General features: G+C 40.3%; 1 protein-coding gene across 2 annotated transcripts in view; it reads left to right on the top strand.

The window, feature by feature from the left end:
• Positions 1-21,860, top strand: part of LOC127386921 (BEN domain-containing protein 5) — a 911,971-nt gene that overhangs the window by 746,131 nt on the left and 143,980 nt on the right. For both annotated transcript variants that reach the window (XM_051624630.1, XM_051624629.1), the window contains exon 9: positions 11,908-12,019. In XM_051624630.1, the coding sequence (XP_051480590.1) occupies positions 11,908-12,019 (112 nt within the window). The remainder of the gene's footprint in view (positions 1-11,907; positions 12,020-21,860) is intronic.

Below are 21,860 nucleotides of genomic sequence, written 5' to 3'. Positions count from 1 at the left end.
AGGCGGGAGAGAAGACTGAGAGGAGACCTTATCAATGTCTATAAATGTCTAATTGGAGGGTATAAGGGGGATGACACCAGACTCTTTTCAGTAGTGCCCAGTGACAGGACATGGGGCAATGGGCACAAGCTGGTAGACCAAAAGTTTCATCTGAACATGGGGAAAAACTTCTTTACTAGGGGGGTGACAAAGCACTAGAACAGGCTGCCAAGGGATGTTGTGAAGTCCCCTCCTCTGGAGATATTCAAAACCCACCTGGATGCAGTCCTGTGCAGTGTGTTCTAGGTGATCCTGATTTAGTGGGGAAATTGGACTAGATGATCTCTAGAGGTCCCTTCCGCCTCTGACAATTGTGATATGCTAAATTTGCCTCTGGCTTTGGCTGGACATGATAGAGCTTAAATCCTCTTAAAATAACAGCCTTGATTTAAAGGAGTGCATGGAGTCCCAATTCCCAGGGTAGGAGGGAGTGATTTTCTAGTGCCAGGCGTTTCTGCTGAAATCTTTTGAGTAAAAAGCCAAAACTTTGCCAAAAACTCCTCTCGAACTACCAATTCCTTGGACATCTGTACATGGCTGATTGTCTGTGGGAACTGCTTTTCATGACACTGCCGTGTCACTGTACAGCATCTCTCATCCATTTAGTGGTGCACAGAAGGACAGATGAAGAGCAGAGCTCAGGCCTGGCTGAATTTACAAGAGCTTCAAGTGCTTTTCCCTCCCTAAGCCTCACCCTTTCTCTTTATGCACGCACACATTTTATATGTACATCTAAACCTCTTCACTATTATGTCCTCTTCTGTGAAACTGAGTAAAGTTGGCCCATGGATGTAACAATAAGATGGAGTACAGGTAGAGAAGGACAAAGAGGCAAAACACACTTCTGTACATGCTCAGTATGGTTCTTTAGGTATTTTATTCTTAAGACAACAGACTGAAAAGTGGCACTTCTTGTTGCTCTAGTGGGGATGTGATGAGGAAATGGAACCCTAACGACAACCATTGTGGAAAGGCAAAAGATATTGAGTGCTGCAGCATGCACAAGCACATAAGCACTTGCACTTTTTAACCATGAGAAGATCTTGCGTTGAATGCCCTTCCACTGCTGCGGCATCTCTCGTTTCACATGTAATGTGCTTAGAAAGACAGGTATAACGTTCACCTTCTCAAAATAGGATGACATAGGCTTACTCTTGTGCTTGTGATGCCAGTGGTGTCAGGTATAAGAATTTCTCAGAGGTGCTACTGGAGTTAATGCGATTTTCTGTATAAAACTTGGCTTAATGAATGTGGCTTGTTCTCTACCTATTGACTTTACTTTCTGAGTGACAATGGGCAGGTTTGCCAGTGAACCAACATATCATGAGCTCTTTTGCTTCAGTAAGCTTGCATGATTTTAACGTACCCATGTATCTTACTGCTTTAACATTCATCAGTGATTTCTGGCTGACTGAAGGGAGGGGTCACTAGAAAAATAATATATACCATAATTCCAGAGAGACAGTTAGATTGAAGGCTGCACTCTTGTCTTTGAAGATCTTGGCCTTCTATGGTTAAGTTTGAAAATGACATATCTAAGAATGAGATGTATAACAAGCATCATAATTTCACATTAGATGATGTCTCAAATGATTGCATAGAGAATCAGATCAGTTTTGAATGGCAGATATAATTCAAGTAACTGGACTGACAAGAAAGATTTCAGTCGTGAGTATTTATGCAACACAGCTGCTTTTTTGGATGAAGCAAGCTTAATGTATAGGGTGGGGTAAGAAGGATGCTAAGATCAGATTCCACCTGAAATCTTTCCTGATCTGCCTGTATAACAATCACACGAAGATTTAGTTTGGTGTGATGTGTAATTCTTAACTCCTTTCTTCAACTGTTACATGTTTTCGGTAATTGTTGCATTCTTCTATGCATCATAGAAAAGGGTACAGTACTAAAATTTTCTATAAACTAGTTGGCAAAAATTGCTTTCCTGACCTTTTTTTCCCCCAAACTGTCTGTTTTTGAGGGATTCATAGAAAAAAACCCAAATGCTCCAAGTCCCTGAAGGTTTACATTTTCCGGATTTAACATTCTCATCAGGATTCTCAAACTAATCTTTCATTGTACCATTATTCATTGCAATGAGATGTTTCAGTGCTCCGGAATCAAAATGTGTAGTTTCAGCTTGGCTTGATATCAAATCACATTCTGCCGGTGTGTTGCAGTGATGGATAGAAGTTACAGTTTGAGTGCTTTACATTCCTATTCTTCTGCATTGGACAAGCATCCATATCGGACAACTGACCCATATCTCATGTGATGGCACCAAATCCCCTCATCCCTTGTTTTGAGTTAGTAAGAGGAGATGTCATGGAGTATTATGAGAAATATACCTCAGCCAAGTAGCTTGCCTTCTAGGGCATATAGGGTGCTTAACTGATGCGATTGGTGGAAAAATATAAAGCCTGAGTAATTTGAGGTAGAAATTGGTAATAGAACAGAGACCACCACACTGTTAATAGTTCCTCCTTCTCTGTGTTGTTTGAGCTGAGGCAACACTATGCAGTGAAGCTCAGATGGTAAAACTCTGCCTCTTAAATTAACAAGTGTTTGGAAAGATCTGAGCCTGATTTAAGTCTCTTAGAAAGCATCTGGGCTTTTTTGTTGATTGCAATCAGAGACAGATCAGGGCTTTACAGCTTGCCTGCCATCTTCTGAAATGTTATGTGACAAGCAAGACACTGGCATTATTTCTGTTATGGAACGTTTGTTATTTTATCATATCAGTGATTATAGGAAGAACATTTGCATCATGCTCAGAGTTTCTAGTGGACTTTCCAAAGACAAAATTGTCTGGCTTTTTAGTGTGATTTTGTTTATTTGTTGGGTTTTTGTAACTGGCTCGGCCACATTGTCCCTTTGCTACAGACTAGTCATCTGGCAGGTACTAAAACAATCTAATAGAATAAGGTTAATCTTTTCTCTTTAATTAGACAGCAATGTGTAACACACCCAGTAGGCCAGATGACCTTGAAAATTGAAGTGAGAATAGAGACACATTTGAGAGGAAAAAATCTTCAGTTACAGGGGTCTGGAGGTAGGAAATGTTCACTGATACAGCAACCCCATGCAATCCCCATATTCCACCCAAACACTCTGAGCATTTCTCCCATAAAATGAACTGGGTTATCTTGTTACTCTTTTCAAGCATTTCAGAAGTGTTTAAGTGTGAAGTAGTGTTATCCTGTTGGAAATTCACCAAAATTCAGGGTCTGTCAGAAAACCTGTCTGCAATTCCATGAAGCACTTAATCTCCATCTATGGAGCCTAATGTATACCCATCAATGTAGCACCAAAGCACTGCATAATCCTTCATGAATTTCCTTTTAAACACCATGGAAGGTCAGTAATATAATTATTTCTGCAAGAGAAGAACTGAGACATTGCAGTTTTTTCCTAGGTTGCATAAGAGGTCCTGACAGTCTCATGTTGTCACCCTGTGTGACTCACTGTACTATTAGAGACCTGGGGTCTTGTTCAGGACTGCCCATACAACAGTAAATTTGTCATTTAGTAATGGTAAAGGGACTTTACATTGGAGTGCCTGGCTAATGGACATATCCCTTAATCTAACCTTTGCTGAAAACTTCACGTTAAGTAATGAAGCAAGGGGTAGATTGAATGCTGGTGCTGTGCATGGGTTGAGTAATCTCTGGGTTCTTCTCTCCCACACAAACCAAAATAGATGGATGCTTATGTATCCAAAATGCCATTTGCAGGCTGAATAAGTTACAGACCTGGCAAGACTATGCAGGAATACAATCAATATTCGGGCTGTGTATAGGAGTGAGAAATACATTAAGTTTATTAGAGCCTGTTAGCAAACATGGTTATAAGAGGAAGCCAGCAAGTGTGCTCTCTGGTCCTGGAAGTTCAGCCTTCTAGTTAGTATTCAGCCAGCAGTTTGCCAGTCCTGTGTTGCTTTTCTGTTTGCCATCTGATCAGAACAGCATGCACCTTCTTGACAGTTTTGGTATGAAGTCAAACCCTCACTTAAAGATATCAAAGAGGAAAAGCCCTTTGTGATGATGGAGATGGACTCCTGGCTGAGATTTGGCATGACCTATCAATGATCCATGTGCATCATCCCTGCCCTTGCCTAAGTGATGTTCTGGATGCAAATAGTCTCGTAGCCTGTAATGTGGCAGAGTAATGATTTAATCCTTTTCAGGAGAATAAGGGTAAGCTCAGATACACTGGTAACCGTAACCATCATGAATTAGAGCAGGTTCTCAGACACAGTTGAATGAGGCAGTATTTGGATCCAAAGCCAAGTAAAATGGTTGAATCAAGGTAGAAGTGAAAAACACCCCAAACCCATTCGTGATCCAGTAATGTCTTACCATTTTATAGTAACATCCGAATACCACAGACTTCAGTGTTTCTAATATTCTATCCACTCACATTGCCATTTTGGGATGAGATTTGGAGAAGCCTTGAGTACAGTCAGCTTCAGCTCAAATCAGGGTTAAGTGCCAAACATCTATGCTGATGCTAAGCAGTGATGTATAAGTTTAATTTCTCTTAAACAAGAATCCTGTCCTTGGCCCCTCAGATACGGTGGCCCAAATTAGTGGGTGTCTCTTATGTAAGTCAGTTTTTGCCCCAATTGCTCTTTTATGAATCAGGGACAATGTGATCCCCTCTTGTACTAGTGGGAAAATTAGTTCATCAGTGTTTATAAAGCAGTTGTCTCCTGCAGTGCTAAGCACTTTAGAAAAGCCATGAAGAACTGAATAGCTCTGCCCTTAGAGCAGGCTTTGAGGAGCATGCAGTAAGCAGAAGTCTAGGGCTGCATATTGAACCATAAGGAAAAGCCAAAATATTGAATAATCTGCTCGTTAATGAACAGTGTTGATCCTGTGCAGAGAACAAAGCAAGAGCCCTGTGGAAAAGCACCCTGTAGTTAAAGGCTGTGTCATAATAATGTCAGACCTGGGGCTGAATGAACATTGTATCTGTCTGTGAAGCTGTGGTGTATCCAGACTTTGAAGATCTCAACTTTGTGACATTAAAGTTGGCTCCTTTGACTGCAGCTTTGTGTGCAATAAGTCTGATAGTAAAAGTTGAACCATCTTTTGGGGGTGTTCATATAATGCTTGTCCACAGGGAACATTGCCCTAATTTCCTCTAGCCTGCAAGGGAGCAGGTTAATCAAATCTGCCAGGAAGCATGTGAACTATATGTTGTAATGTGGGGAAATTTCATTCTACAGCAGCTGGAGTATTCACTAATAATTGTGAGGTGTCTTGTGTGTGAGATTAGTTGCATAGTCTGAGGAGGGGCAGAAGTGGGAACAAAAGTATGATTCAAGATGAGCCGTGTTACCAGGAAGGCTTAAGTGTGTATTAGCTGTTTTCTGTGAACCATTGTGATGAGTTTACCTTATCTCCACCCAACCTGCCAAAAGAGACTAAAGCCAGGAATGCAAAATAACAAAGAAATGCAAATAGTTTAAAGAAGGTCTGCCTGTCTGAAGGGAAAGATTTATAAGGGGACAGTGGAAGTGTCAGGCAGACTGGCCAGGAGAACCTAGAGAAAACTAGACCTGTTGATAGCCACTCCCACTCACAGAGGTGGGAGTTAAGTAAATTGAGCAAATGTGAAGTTAAAATTCTTAATGTTTACAGCTTGTGATCCACGAATAGTATGTGGCTTTTGGACTACATGAGAAAAGAAAGTTTTTACAATACTGCACTGTGGTCTTATGTATGTGAAATTTCTGAAGGGTCAACTATAGCAGCGGAAACGTTTTGGGTTCCAGAAGTTGGAAAAGAACCACTGTCTGTGGTTGTCTCATGTGTCTTGTCTCATATGTTTGGTTTTGAAAAGGCCAAACAATGAATCAGTTTTTTAAATAGAAGAGCTGTAGGTGTTCTCAGTAACTTGGTTAAGGCATCTGGGTGCACAAGGCTGATACACCAGTGTGACTCAGTGTGCAGCTGGGAGTTGGACTCCTGAGAACACCTTCTGGGGCAGGACAGATGAGACCTGCTCCTGCAGAATGTTTATTCAGAGAGATCCACACATGGGGCCAGACGTGCGCTGCCTATGGGAGAACTTTGCTAAACTGTGACTTGCCTCTCAGGGTGTGCACTGGAAACCCTGTCCCTTGAAAAACTGAAATTGGACTGGACACTGTGCAGGAAAATGTGCGGAGGGGGATGAGTCCCCATGATAGCCACAGTGATGAGTTATGCTAATGACAGGATCTTAGTCTTTCATCCCAGGCACACTTACAGAGTATGATTCTCCTAACTGGATTTTTATTTTCAGCATTCTGCTTCATGCCCAGGAATCCTTCTGGTATTACTGGGGAGCCGAAGTGTGTAGGGAGAGTTAAATACTGGAATTGAGATTTATACTCAAGATCAGAGAAGGGAGTCTGCCCATGTCAGGTGGGGTTGTGTGTTCTCCTTGGTGCGTGTGTCTCTAACGCCTATTACCAGTTCTGAGAAATGCATGTATTCATCAGAAGGAGAAAATATCCCTTTGTGTTTATTCTTATTTAACATTGTTTACACAGAAAATGGAGAAACACATCTTTAACCGTCATGTACTATTTAAAATTATGTCAGTACACCATGCAGTGCTCATTCTGTAAACATCTACTCCACCATGTGGTCTCTGGGAGTTAATGCTGTTCTGCTCTGTATGGCCACTTGTGTTCTGCCTGGAGCACACTGCAGTGGTTATGTTAAATAGCCCTTGTGAAGCTCTAAAATAAAAATGTAGAAAGCTAAGGAGGGGGAGAGAGAGTTGGGAGGGGGGATTGTCTGTAGCTGGGATGTTAGGATGTCTTCCTACCTAATTGCCTCAGAACACATGGGCTTGAATGAATCCTCTTTAATGAATAATAGGCAAATGCATAAATTGCAAACCTCAAGCACCCACACAGTGAGATGCACACTAATGAAGACTGACTTCGACAGCGGCAGGTGTAGAGTTAATTTGTAAAATGTCGTGAATAACTCAGGTTTAAAATGATATATTTATTAAATGAAGCAAGTCTTCCATGTGTCCCCCTTGTATTCACTCTCTCGTACTGCACACCTACTCTTCCTGCACAATATTGCAGCCTGCAGTCTCACAGCAGTTTCTTGCTGTAACTCATGCTTAGAAGTGCAACAATAGAGACCAATTACCCTGTCTCCACTCTTATTGCAATAAGCCTGAGGAAAAAAAAGTGAGTGCACCCCCCTCCCCCCCACTACCTTTTCAATTTCAAATCCTAACCCTGTTGGTAGTGCCATTTGTGGATCTGAACTCCCTGGCTTTGTGTGAGGTGTTATCTGGAGATTCACCTGGTACTGATCCAATGAACCAATGCAACCTTACAAAGCTGAAGGGAAGAGTGTAGAGTTCTTTTTGTAATAAACCAAATGCCATGAAAAAGGATTTCTTTAACTCCTTTCCTCCATTATTCTCCACAGCTCTCTTGGTGGAAATGGGTCTGTTAGGGAGAGGTTTAGACTCACATAGTAGAAAAAATGAACAGGGGAAGGAGAACTGAGGTGAAATGAAGGCTGTTCCTAGAGGTTTCTGTAACCTGGAGATTCCAGAAAGAAGAGACACAACCTGAAATAATAGGAAGCAGCCCCAAAAATAAACATAGAGTAGGCCTTGGCACTAAACCTTCCTCAGTTCTAGAAAGGGACAAGGATGTTTTCATTAAAGCAGCTGCATACGAACACCTCAAAACCAGCGAGAAGTTAAGCCCCCAGAGGTAAGGAGGTTCTGTCCAGATAATTGCCCAGCAAGCTGAATGCCAGTCTGAACATCTTTAGTTTTACTCAGTTGAGCTGGTAACCTCTTGAGATCTGGCTGCCTCCCAAGTAGGGAGGGATGAATACTGCAAAATGTTTCAGTTTTCATTTCAGTTTGGAAACTCATTTGCTCTGACTGAATTTGCACTGCGTTTATGTAAATTTATAAACACTGTAATAAATTTATCTTGTTATAGAAAACAGAAATTTTTAGAAAAAAGCTGGAGAACATTTGTGAAGCACAAATTCTAATTCAACAAGTATAATCTCAGAACCTGATTTAAATGTACCTTCAGTCACAAAGCATCAATATTTTAAATTGCATACATGTAATTTTTGTGGTGGCAATGACTATGTGGCACACAACCCCGGTTTTCACAGTATGAATGAAGACCACAATCAGGTAATAGTAGCAATTTGCTACTTGGCTTTTTGTAGAAAGCTCACCTATTTGTGATTACACATTTTTCTAACCCATAAGAGTCTGTGCCAACACCTCATTCTTCTCTGACTCCATGTCAGTATTACCTGCCACAATTATAAGAGCATTCATGGACATGGCCATTAAACCTCATGGAATTGAATATTCTCCAGTACCCTTATTCTGAAAATGTGTAACTGCTCCAATCCTCATGACTTTTGAAGCTGCTTTTTTCTTCCCTTGCTCCTCTTGGAGCCTGTGATATCTCCTGCTTTGCTCTCCATATCCCTTTTCCAAGGCTGTCCTTAAACAGTCCTTTGATATAATTTAAGGGTTTTTCCTCTTGTCAGTTTGTGCTGAGCACATTATTTACTGCACAAAACAAACTTAATCTGTATAGAACAGATCTGGTGGCCATCTTTAAATCTGTGGAACACTTAGAGTCTAATGAGGAACCACATTGAAGCCAATGGCAACACTTGCAGTTTGAGTAAGAGAGCTGGTCTGAAATATTGAAAGATCACATTATGCTGGAACACAGTTGTTTCCCATTGTAAAGCTGCTGTTTCCAAAATATATCTGTATTTCTACTTTGCCCAGTACATGAAGGAGCACATAAACAGTTAAGCAATGGAAACAGCAAGCAATGTGTACTAGAAATGAACTGGTTTAAGATTGGTAGAGGGAATTAAAAAAACACTGCAAGATGCAATTTTTAAGGTACCCTGTTCAAGTTCTTGTATTGGAGGTATTAGCCACAGGGGAGTTCACGTCAACTGGGAGCAAGAGAATTTACTGAATGCAGGATCTCTAGTAGGCATGTGGGACCCTCTTACTGTATGTTTTGGTCTTGTCCTGATATACATGAGCTTTGGGAGACAGTTCTACATGTAATAGAGTCAATAATCAAATCTGAAGTACCAAGGAACACAATTTGATGTTTCCTTAGAGAAACCACAAGTTTGCAATATATGAATAAAGAGAGAATGTGGTAGGTACAAATTTGTCTTTAGGCAAAAAGGAGAGAAGGAAAAAAAACCAAAACAACAACAAACTGGAAAGAAATAGTAATGCCTATATCAGAAATTTAATTAATTGTTATTACATTGATAAAGATGTGATATACCACATCAAAGGCGAGCTTCCCAAATGAATAACTTTTTTGTCAAGCATTGAATCCTTCTGTTTATAAAGTCATCTGAAGTAAAGACAAGTATTTACAACTTCTCTTATTGCTTGAAATGAACTATGAGATCCATCACTAACCAGACATTCATGGGAAATTCAAATACTGCAAATTGCAATGCATTAGTATCTTACAGAAACTATTCCTTACTCCTGTTCTCTATAGGGATGGCTGACATAAAGTAATCTAAAAAGTCACAAACTCCAAATTTAATACTGACATTCCTTGTTTGAATTTAAATTTTGCTTTTGGTGCTCTGTAGTTTGGCCACTTCAATATGCTTTGGAAATGAGTGTAATGGAATGAAAACATACTTGTTTTCTGTAGTGTTATTAGTTTTAAATATTCTTATACCAAAATGAAAATGGGACACATTAACCGTAGAAGGGGGTATGATTTCAGGTTCTGATCTCTTAAGAAAGTTATCTGTTTTCTTGGGAACTGTGCCAAAATACAGCAAGACTCATGATGATCACCATAGTTTTTGCATTTGTTAAACAAAAAACTTATTCTTGTGATTCTGCTCTTATACTAGTTTTATCCCAGCGTAATTTCACCCGTGTGTCTGAAAGTACTTCTGGTTTTATATGAATGTCTGTGAGTTCAAAATAAGACAGGATTTAGTAGAATTGAGTGGGATAGTCTATGTGAAGAAAAAAACAAAACAAAACAAAAAAACAACCAACCAAACACACAAAAAACCCAGCAAAAAACCCCAAACCAACCAAACATACCAACAAAGCAGAGAAATCTTTATATAATGTGTTTTGCTTTGTAGTGGAAAGTCCTGCTTCTCTCTGAAATTGCGGCTGTTGGAGTGTCCAGAGAAGAAATTAGTCTGTTCTCTAGAGAAGCAGACAGGTGACCACCAAGACATGGAGGTGGCTTCTTCCACCACAGTGAGCCATCAAGCTTGTCTGTACATCAAGTCAGCAGTGATGGATTTGAAGAGCTGGCAGTTGGGTTTTTGAACTCCTAGGTGGCTTGATGGTTAGGTTGTCTAAGGTCAAGGAGCAAGACAACTCCTGCCTGCTTAGCTTCTCTTAAGAATTTTAAAAGAATAATGTCCATTAACTTTGTATTTTTTAGTTTATAGGAACTTATTCACTCGCCTTTTTCTAAAATTAATCCTCTGGTTTCAAACCCTCACTTCTTTTAGCATTTCCGCTCATATCAGTTTTTGTTTGGTTTTCATGGATGCAATAATTTGTTTCAGGTGTTAGAGAAATGAGGCTTTTTTTTTTTCTTTTTTGCCAATTAAATTTACGATTTTCAGTCATCAGATTCCTAGAATTTTTGTTGAAGGGGTAACTCCACTGGAGTAAATTTCTACTGCTTGCATAGTCATGTTTAAAAGAATAAGGCTGAAAAGACATTCTCATAATAAACCGGGGAGCAATGAAAGCTTTTCTTTCCTCAACAAGCTTTAAGGCTTAGTAGTGACGTTGTGTGTGTTTGTTTGTTTGTTGTTTTCAGTACAGAGGTGGTTGCATCTCTTCCTGGGCTTTTATTATTTGTGTGGTCTTTCATATAATTCCTGAGTAAGATCTCTATAAGGTCCGCTGCTCTCAAGCTTGGCTTGAGACAACAGAAAGGACTTCTCTCCCAGTGGTCACAGGTTGTCTTCAGTCTGCAAGGGACATGATTTCCTCCTCCTATTTGTGCTAATTTCAGATTTTTAATTTCTTCTGTGTTTACTCTGCCAACAGCCCATGGAGTTTCAGTGGGGCTTCACAAAGAGTGGGATATTACTCTGTGGGACTGGGAACAGCAAAATGAAACTCGAGACAATGTATTGAGAGGGGATATGAGTTGGGGCAGGAAGGAGAGGCCAAGGTGGCGTACATGTTTCAGCATCCACAAGATCTGATGGCCAATAAGCAGTTTAACTTCAGTGTCTTGCTTGGCTAACTTTTGTGTAGGCAATTGCAGGAGAGGAAGGGACTGACACCTGGGTTAGCAGAACAGTTACAGTCATGCTTTAAATCCCTTAAGCACATACTTAATGGCCATTGATTTCAAAGCTTTTAACAGCTTTGCTGAGTTAAGGCCTAACAGAGGGCAAAGTAGAGGCCTGGCATTGCAGTTTATGAATCATTCTCATAGCTATAGACCCCCAGCTAGAGCACTGTAGACAAGGGAATGTCAAGGACCAAGCAGGTTATTTCAGCACCAGCGTAGCAAGCTAGCAAGGGATAGAGTCAGTATGTGTGGAGGGGCAGAATGCTGAATGACCAAAGGTGTTCCAGTCTACACTTCGCTGTTCATGTTATTTCTAAAAGCAGCCATTGCTGCAGGCTTTCCTTGTCCTCCGGGGTGCATTTATTTTGTTGTTTTGTGTTTTGTTTTGTTATTTTTGCCATAAAAATCACTTGTTTAAATAGATAAACTGCAGAATATGTCCCTAATCCTGCAGCTGAAGACAGAAGAGGCTGCAGCTCACATATGTCCTTTGTGTGTGTTGTTTTTCTCTGTGTGTGCAGGTGCTCTTTGATGGGGTTTGATTTAAACCGGCACTGGGCAAATCCATCTCCCTGGGCTCATCCCACACTGCACGGTGTGAAACAGCTCATCATTGAGATGTACAACAATCCGGTGAGTGGGGAAAGGTGATGCCAGAACAACCACTAGCTAAGGTACCAACTCTCTCTTCTGCTGCAGGGTTGTGTAAGATGCCAGTAATTCTGATGTGGTTAATCCAGTAGGAAATGAGAATAACAGAAGCAAGCAAACATCACCTCGAGTGCATGAGATGGGGCGACATTTGTGTCTTCTGTCACAGGAAGCATCAGAGTGGAGAGAGCAAGTAAAATGAAGTTCAGCTCAGATTAAATATGGAATAATTCTGAAAGCAGGGCCTAAATTCAATCGAGCTGCTCTCATGCTGATCTGAGCTGGATGCAAAACAGCAAGCCCCCCAAATTGAATTACTGAATGGCACTGATGCTTAATCCAGAGCTCCGGCAGGGGTTGCTATGTAGCGTGCAGAGCAGGAGTGGGATAATATTTGCAAATATGATATAAACACACACGCACACACTCGTGCTCACTCAGAGAAGCAAAGGTGTTCTTGAAGGTGAAATCTTAGCTAATCAGAGGAGATGGATTGCAGAGAATATGGAGAAGAGGAGTGGGAGGGAGGCAGACAGCTATCGAATGTTTGACATCAAAGCACAGAAGGATTATTGAACGTGGCACCTAAGAAAAACTGCTGAACAAAACCGGAGATGGGTAGGAAAAAATCACTCCCAAAAAAATATAAGAGGAGATTTTATAGATTATTATTTTTTTCAGTATGGAATTCCTGGTGTTTGTCTTTTCTTTTTGCTTCCCATTATGGAGATGGCATTTGAATCTTTAATTCTGTCAGTTTTGATAATTTTATTTTATCTCTGTTATGTGAAAAAAGGCCTAGTTTGCCTTACTAGTAAAGAAACAGGATCCTTATCCCTGGTTACATCATGTATAGGATAAGAGCCTTTAATTTAACTCCTGGTTCTCCCAGTACTTTTAAATTGTACTTTTTATCTGCCAGCTAGTAGTAATACCTGTAGAGAAGGGATTTTAGGTACAAGTAAAATAGGTTAATACATAAGATCCCTACAAATGGCATGGAATCCAATTGCATGCAAAATATTTTCTTAGACTGCTAATTGTTAGGCATGGAATTTGTCTTTCTACTCTGTTTATGCAGCATTTAGCATTGTGCCTGTGACCAAGGCTCCTAACCCTTGCTGTATAAGAATGATGACGAAGGCAAGTAAAGAAAGGAGCTTTACAGTCAAACTGGTCTTGCCTCCGTTTCCTATCCTAAAAAGCAACAGAGTTTTCCTTCTAGATGATGGAGAGAGCTTGCAGGCTGATTTGTCTGAGAAGAAAAGGGCTTTTTCCAAGAATAAAGAGGTCCTTAAACATTACAAAAAGGTTAGATGTAGGGGAATTCTTCTAGCTAATAAAACAACAAATCCTGGCATGATTAGAAGTCACTCTCAGTAAAATAAACATGCTTGGGGGGGAAAAAAAAATTCTTTTCAGCTTTGTCCCATTCCTGGGAAGCTTCTAGTACTTTCCAGCTGCCCTATGTGTGAAGAATGAGTTTATTTGCTATGGTGGGTAAAATGAAAAACCAAAGGAAATGTTTGGTCAGAGTTGGTCTGAAATGGAAATGTTTTGGTTTTTTTTTTCATCCATCTCTGTCTCATATCCCTCCCCAGTCATCAACCTGGGATGAACCAGTTCCAGTTAATTTCCTTTTGAGGGAAAGAAAAAGGAGCCTTTTAAACACAAAAGTAACATTTCATTTTCAGGGTTAGTTACGTTTGTTTGTTTTGAATGCTATTTTTTTTTTTTTTTTAAGTAAATGGCCAGCAAACTTCAGGTGGCTCTTCAGAGTTTCATTTCTCAGGATTATTGGGTTTTTTTTCGGCACTGGCAGATTCTTAGCCCCTCTGATCCCAAATAATATTTCTATGAACAGACCACATGTAAGGTGCTGGGACAAAAGGGGAGAACATGCCAGCTGCTGCAGGGAAAGGGCATGGGACTGTACGTATGCCATTCTGGTTTTAAGTACTTGAGGCAAAAAATGCCACCCCTCCCCTCCTGACAGAGTGCCAGAAGAAAAACCTGCTTTGAATCACTTCAGGTTGCTGAAGATTTTAACTGTCCTACAGGTGCAGAGTGGAACTTTTAGATGAGTAATCCGTGATAGATGATTCACAGCATGCATAGGTGAACCAGTTGCAGGGGTGTTATGGTCAAGCTGTGACAGATCAGGGATTATGCATTTGAGCATGTCTGTCCTACCACTCTCTCCTCACCTGAAGTCTCCTCACACTGAGCAATATAAATGAAATAAAATACAAGGTAAAGTTCCCTGCAAAATAATGTAATAAAAAATAACCTTCATCCCTCCCATTCTAGACAAGATCTGCAGTGAGGAGCTGCCCACAAGAGATTGGATTGTTTAAAGTAGAGGAAGTTCAGCTTTATGTTGCTTTTGCAGAATGGCTCATTGCAGGCCTTTTAGATATATTCATTCCCTTAAATCATTTAAGGAAAATTAGCTGCCATAAGAGCATAAAACCACATTTTAAATATTGCTGTATAGGAGGATTTTTCTTCTGCTGCTGCACTATAGATGATAAGCAGTTTCCTTTGAAAAAAGTTCATTCAGGGGGGAAGGAATACTGATACAGAAATAAGTGGAGTGGGTATGAGGCATACACACAATGCCATAGCTATAGTGATTCCAGTACTGAGTGGTCCAGGGCTGGTTACTGTAGTTACTATGTAAAAATAAAAGCACCTGGGGTTCTCTGTTCTTCTGGGTTTTACAAAGTATGATTTATTTTTTTGAAGTGTTTCAAATTCCATAGTGATTATATCATCCATAGGAAGGAGTGAATGGGTCAAGAAATCAGAGAAGGGTAGGAAGCTTTTGATCTCCATGTCACTGATTTTGAAACAATAACTCCTGATGGTACGTAACTGTGTTGGCCTACATGGGGTGAGGGGATATTCTCAGCTGTTTCTGGTGGTGTCAGTCTTGAAAATGAGACTGAAGTGATAGACATGCCCTTCTACATCATCTGTTGTTGACTGAAGATAATTCTGTTCTTACTTATCTTTCCCTGCCTATAAGTCAGATATCACTGCCTTCCCACGTCTCCACAAGATCATAGAATCCTAGAATGGTTTGGGTTGGAAGAGACCTTAAAGATCATCTAGTTCCAACCCCCCTGCATGGGCAAGGACACGTCCCACTAGATCCAGTTGCTCAGAGCCCCATCCAACCTGGCCTTGAACACTTCCAGGGATGGGGCTTCCACAGCTTCCCTGGGCAACCTGTTCCAGTGTCTCACCACCCTCACAGGAAAGAATCTCTTCCTAGTGTCTGACCTAAATCTCCCCTCTTCCAGTGTTGATCCATTACCCCTTGTCCTCTCATTACAAGCCCTTGTAAAAAGTTCCTTCCCAGCTTTCATGTAGGACCCCTTCAGATACTGGAAGGTGTCTACAAGGTCTCCCTGGAGCCTTCTTTTCTTCAGGCTGAACAACACCAACTCTCAGTCTGTCTTCATGTGTAGATTGCTCCTCTGCCTATGCTGGAGCAGGTTAGCAGAATTAGCTCAGAGCATTCATGTCCTTTTTAAACCAACTCAGCTGATTTTTGTCTGAAGTACATTGAAGTTTGTTCATACGAGCTGTTCCAACAGCTGAACTGAAGGGCCAGGAAGTTCTGCTTGGCTATGGTAACACACTTCATGTAGATAGGAAAGCATATATACAGCTAGACTTAAACATGTGAGCAATTGAATTGAATTCAGCAGTGTTCCTCCTGTGCTTACAGTTAAGCAGGTGCTTAAATGTTTTGGACTGGAGATGAAGTGCTCAGCACTGGCAAGCTTAGGATATGGATGGTGTATGGAGATCAAACAGTCCTGATCTCTGGGATAACATGAAGCCTCAGAGACAGAGAGAGCAGTTTGACTGCTTGATTGTTAGAGAGGTTTCGTGCAGGCATCCAGCACTTTTCCCAACAAGCAAATGCTCTCTTTTTTGAAACAGATTTAATGATTGAACTTAGGTGGAGTGTTCGATGTCAGCTCAGTTGCCTTGGGTGTCTGCACTGTGATATGGTCTTTAATCATAGGGGTTCATGTTATTTTCTCTGCTGGACCCCTGCCTCACTGAGTTCTCCAAATGGAAAACTTTCACATAATAAGCAGCTATTCAGCCTTTTGTTTTAGCTTCAGTGTTCATTGTGCAGCCTTGCCCTGTATTTACTGTGCCCTGTGTATTTACTATTCAGATCCTGCTCTGAGGATAGAATTGTTAATCTCCTTGTGGGCTTTATTGTTTTGCTCATTGCTATACCCTGGGAGCATTTCAGAAGTATTAATTATTTTGGGAGGGGGAACCCCTGTGAGAGACAAATACATTATCCTTGTATACATAGGAAGCAGAGGCAGAAACAGTTGTGATCAGAAGTACCTTCTCATTAGAGGTAGATGATTTAAGATGCTGGGAATCAGATTTATTTCATGTCATTCACCAAGGCTTGATGCATTCACTGTCTTTTTTCTACTCCTTCCTTCTCCAAGACGAGACTTGGCTAGACTATTTCTGTCATTTTGACTTCTTAGGACCCAGAAGACAAAGAATAGGCAGCAACTGACCACATGGGAAGAATCTGTTTCAAGTGATTTGCCCCCTGAAATCAAAATGCAGGGATGGGATGCAGTGCTCCAGGCACTCTCATTGGAACACTGTACTTTGTCTTCTTTCATCCCTCTCTCTTCTGTTCTGCTTGTTTTCTGCCTCTGTTGTCATTGGAGCTGGAATCCTACATGTAAATGATTCCTATGTTAGACACTATTCACCTTGTGCCCTGGGTGAGCTGGAGACCTAAACAAAAAGAAAAGAAAATAAAAACAACCCCACACTCACCTAGGGTGCTTCATTAATTATCTCCTTTGTCATGCACGCATATATCAATGTCTTAAATTATTTCAGCATAGGCAGCTTTTCTGTTTTCATTCCTAATGTTGGAATGCTTGATGTTGCAGCCTTAACATACTTCTAATAATCTTCTGGGTGAAAATTTTCATTGATTCAGAGCAAAACATACAGATAAAATAAAGCCTTAGCATGCTGGAATCTGAGTCATGTGCTGGGCTGGAACCTTTAGATGCACCACACACATCTGCCACAAGAGCTGATGAGTTTACTGATAGAGGATGGCAATCTGCTATTGCTGTGGACTGGTGTGAGGGAGAGAAAGAGACACTGCCTGTGGGCTTTGTGAGTATCTGATGACAACAGAATTCATCATAAGAAGGGATTAGCAAACATAGTACTGCAAGCAACTGGAGGGGGGTATTTAAGGCTGAATGGCACGTTTTATGTTTTTGAGAAGGTTTTTTAAGATCTCATGTGCAGGTTTAGACCTGAACAAAAGCATGTTTCTTATCTTCCTGTCTTGAGAAGGCCTTGTTTTTGATTCAGGTAGCTTTGGGTGTGCAAACAGTAAGACTACAGATGAATTAACATGTCTGGTAAGTCAATGCAACTCTGGATTCTTCAGCAGATGACTATACTCCTCTCCATAAAAATAACACCTCTACTTTCTTCCAAACATACTGAACAAACTCTCTTCTGGTTCTGTGTTAGCATCTATCTCTAGACCCTTCTTTAGAGGCAGATGGTATCTCTGACTGGCATTGGCTTCCCTCAGTACCTCATGCACCTTCACTACTACAGGAAGACAATAGAGATAGCTTGGCCTGAGCTGATCTCCAGGTTCCAGCTTGTTGCTTTCTCTGCTGATAAACCCAGGTACTAGAAAGCAGGTGAGGCTTGAATGTTCAGTGGTGTGAAAGGCAGGTTAGGGTAGCCAGTTGAAGGTAAGTCTGTTCCCTCCTTGGCAATCTGTAACTCATTAGAATTGACTGTGTTGCTCAGCTAAGGGGTCTCTCTAGTTTTCCCATTATCCTTGCCAAAGAATAAAGGCTCAGTCCTCTCCTGTACTTGCAGACTTTCTTTTCATCTTTTGTTTCTCTCATTCTGGTGCTGAGCTCTTTTCATCCCTGTCTGGATATGTTCTTAGAGATATTCTTACCACTCCCCATCGCTTTCAACACTTCAGGTGTTAATGCTTGACATAGGCCCTTAGCAGCTGCCCTTCTGCATGCTGATCTGACCAATATTGTCTTCAGACAGTGTTTAGACTGGTGAAAACCAAGGCTGTGGTTCAACCTATTTCTAGTCTAGGCCTTCAGTAGCAGCATCTAGAGCATTCTATCAAGGACAGTAGTTTTGACACTGCAGGAGCCATGTTCAAAGTATGGCATTGTGGGAGTGCTCCATGTGCTGCATGTCAAACTCCCAACTTTCTTCATTATCTGCAACTTTTGTAGTGATGGAAATCAGGATTATTTTTTTTTCCTGGTATCCCTGGTTATAAAGACAGTGCCATATTTTGAGGGAAGCATTCTGGTTCCATGGGAAACGAGGTCACAAAGAGTTAGAAACCTGTAACTAATATTTTACAGCTTGCAGTTAGCCCTAAAATGGAAGCATGTCTTCAGTGACCTCCCATCCTTTTTGCCTTTAGCATTGCTACATTCTTCACTACCCAGCTCCACATTAAGAAAAATGCATCTGGTCTTGGAGATGCATGTACTTTGCTGAAGCATGACATGAATTTTCTTTTTGTCAGCCCTCCTAATCGTGTCAATCTTAGAGGTTCTACTTCCACTCATCTTCTGTAATGATATTATTAGTATTATCATCTATGTGATACCGGATAGTTGACAAATTAAGTATAACAGATTTTGCAAGAGTTTCACTTCAGAACTGTTCACTTAGGCTTCTTCCAGTGTAAGCCTACAAGCAGTATTACCCAGTCTAACATTTGAATGACTAGAAGGAATTGTTTTCTGTTCAAAAATTATTCTTTTCCCTCATCATCTTTCCTACTCCTGTTATAAACTGGAGCATCAAAATGGAATGTATTTCACTGGAAAATTATAAGCTGATTCTCATTCCAGCTGAAGCCAGTCTGGATGTTAAATGTTTGGAAAAGCTGTGTGTTAGGGGTTTGGTATTGCTCAGAAATCACTCAGAGCCAAACAAATCAGCTGAGGTCTGCATCATCTGGTATATGGAGTCATAACAGATTAAGGTAGGGTAATAAGATCTGTAGCATAACACTCTACCTGGCTCCATTTTGCTGTTAGCAGAGCTCTTGGACTTCCTGCCCCAGCTAAACAACACAATAGCAATGAATAATCATTGTTAACACAATGTTGAATTTTAACAGCCTACTAGAAAGTGATGTTCAGATAGTCCCTCAGATATCCTGGGTTGTCATTTGTGCCTGATGGTTTTCACTCAGGCATCAAAACAGCTATCATCAGGCATTGCTTTTTGCCAATAATTCTCAGCCTAACATAGTACATGTTCTTGTGAGTTCTTCTCAGGCAAAATGACCAACATGTTGCCTCTTTTTTTTTCTCTCCTCTTAAAATTGGAAGAGAATATTACCTCTTCTTCTGCAGTATGTGTTCAATTATGATAACCCTGCGGCTGCCTTCTGTGGTAATGTTTGTGTTTGTGCCAGTTTGTAGAAATGCCCTGTGTCACTTCTGTCTTGCAAGTCTTTATTGACTGAAGTGTAACTTTTTAGTATTGCAAATACAATTTGTATTTCATTTCTCTGATGAACAAAACAGTAATAAAGGCAACCTGGTGCTAGGGTGTAATTTAACAATGTATTGGATTAATGAGTGTCTGATTCTGTAGCTTTTGCTAGTAGGTGCTTAGGATTTTGACTCTGTTTCCCACCTTATTGTTGGGCTAGCATGGTAAGAGCTACTAATGATCTAGTTAACATTGTACTTCATATAGACTGTCTAACAGTATTACGATTAAACTCTTCCCATTGTTAAATATAAATACACTGGGTATCTACTGACAGAAATAAATGTAATGTGCATGATCTGTTTGTTAGCTGTGTTATTTTCTGATAAACAATCTTGTGAGAGTAGGACTAACAGCTGAGAAGAATTCCTCAGTTTCTTTCAGTCTTAAATCTACCTCCAGTTTATTCTGGAGCAAATATTATTTCTTGATCTACTAATGTCCTGTAATTCTGCTAGGTAAAGCAGCTTCTAAACTTAGCAGCTTCCTTCCCACTGTCCTTTAAACACACAGTATTATGAGAAACTTCCTGGGAGCAGCGCTTGTTTGGCACTAGAACAGATTATTTACAGGAGATGCTGAATCTTTACCACTGGAGAGTTTTATGACAGGTATTTATTGGGAAAGATTTAGACAGACCTAATTCCCTTTTGAGGAAATTGAATGGGCTCATTCCCATCTCATCTTCAATTAACCTATATTGTCTCTTCGTTTTCGCTGTGTAAACTGCCTCCATGTATCTTATCATGTATACAAATGTATATATAAAAGTGAATATATAACTTTCCTGGTAACATCTTAGGAATCATTGACACTTAGATAAAGTCCCACCTGGCACTGTGAACTCTGTCTTATGGTGATACTCATGGAAGGCATATGCTTTTCAGGCAACCCTTTGCCTTATTTTTTTGCAAAGGCAAATTTATAATTTGGAAATGAAAAGCCACATTTCATCTAAACTAAACAGGCTTTTTGGTTGGTTTTGTTTAATTTTGATCACATTGACATGTTCGTAATCTAGCTCTGGATGGTGCTCCACTATACTTTTGTCAAATACTCTCTAGGGACTCTCCTTGAATGCATCTGTTTATACTCAATGTGCTAATCATATCATCATCGTGATAATCTCTGACACATGTTGTGGTTTCTTTGGTGCCTTTTTTTCCTCGCCTCGTTTGGTAATATTTGTATGTAGAGTAGGAACAGTTTCAGCTAAAATTCATCTCCCAAAGAAAAGGAAACATTTTTATGCCAGAGACTAAAGCCAAAATCTCCTTTGTTTCAATGCAATGATGGTCAGTTTGTGTTTGTACCTGTCACTCCTAAGCTGTTTGAATGTACAGTTCTAAGCTGTTTGTTTGTACCTGTCACTTCTAACACCTGTTTGAAGCACTGTGGAAAAATTAGTGGGTAGTTCACTACCATATCTCTAGAAAAGTACCCCTTTAGTTCACTCTTTCAGGTTTTCAATTGTTGTATTTAATGTTTGCATCTTGTGACCTGGGGTATCTACATGCAGTGACATTTGCAGGTTGACGCTCTGAACATCTAAATCAGGCACACATTTGTTTTTTTTTTCATCAGTTTCCTATTCTGAGAAATCTTTTTACTGCTGTTTTTTTGTTTGGACAGACATGTTAGTTATGACTTCCACTTTGCAGTGATCTGCAGTACACCTTATCTTTTCTTCCAGGTGTTTTATTGCTGTTACATGGAACTTGCATTGTTGCTTTCTTAGTTTTAGCTCAGCAGTTCTGTCTCTTTCCACAGCTCTTCAGGGCCTTTAGTCAAACTCCTCTATTCTACCTTGGATCAAAATATTTTCTGTCAAAGCTTTAGTATCCTCTCTACCATCAAAACATGGTTGTATTTTCCTGGGACATGCCTAGGGTGTTGAACAAACTCAACCCTCTGAGGAAATAGTGTCTCCTAAAGTAATTTTTTGAAGATGTAAAGCTATGTTCTCAATTTTTCTACGGGCAACTGCCAGCATCCTGCTGATGAATCAGAGCCATCTCTTCAAATAATTTACCCCTTGTCAATGAAGGAAAATATTCCCTTTATATAATGCACAATTTTTTTTAACCTGGTCTGAGCGTACATATGAGGTTCAGTATAAAGTCATTCCTTGCTCTCTTGTATCTTCTTTCTGCTTCTCTTTTCTGTGATTCTTACAGCTATAATGTTATAAAAAATCCTCTTTTTAGTATCTGCATTAGGGAGAAAGCTT

This window comes from Apus apus, chromosome 7 (genome assembly GCF_020740795.1).
Source record: "Apus apus isolate bApuApu2 chromosome 7, bApuApu2.pri.cur, whole genome shotgun sequence".
NCBI lineage: Eukaryota > Metazoa > Chordata > Aves > Apodiformes > Apodidae > Apus > Apus apus.
The sequence above is the reverse complement of the archived record's forward strand: the minus strand, read 5'-3'. Positions and strand labels throughout refer to the sequence as shown.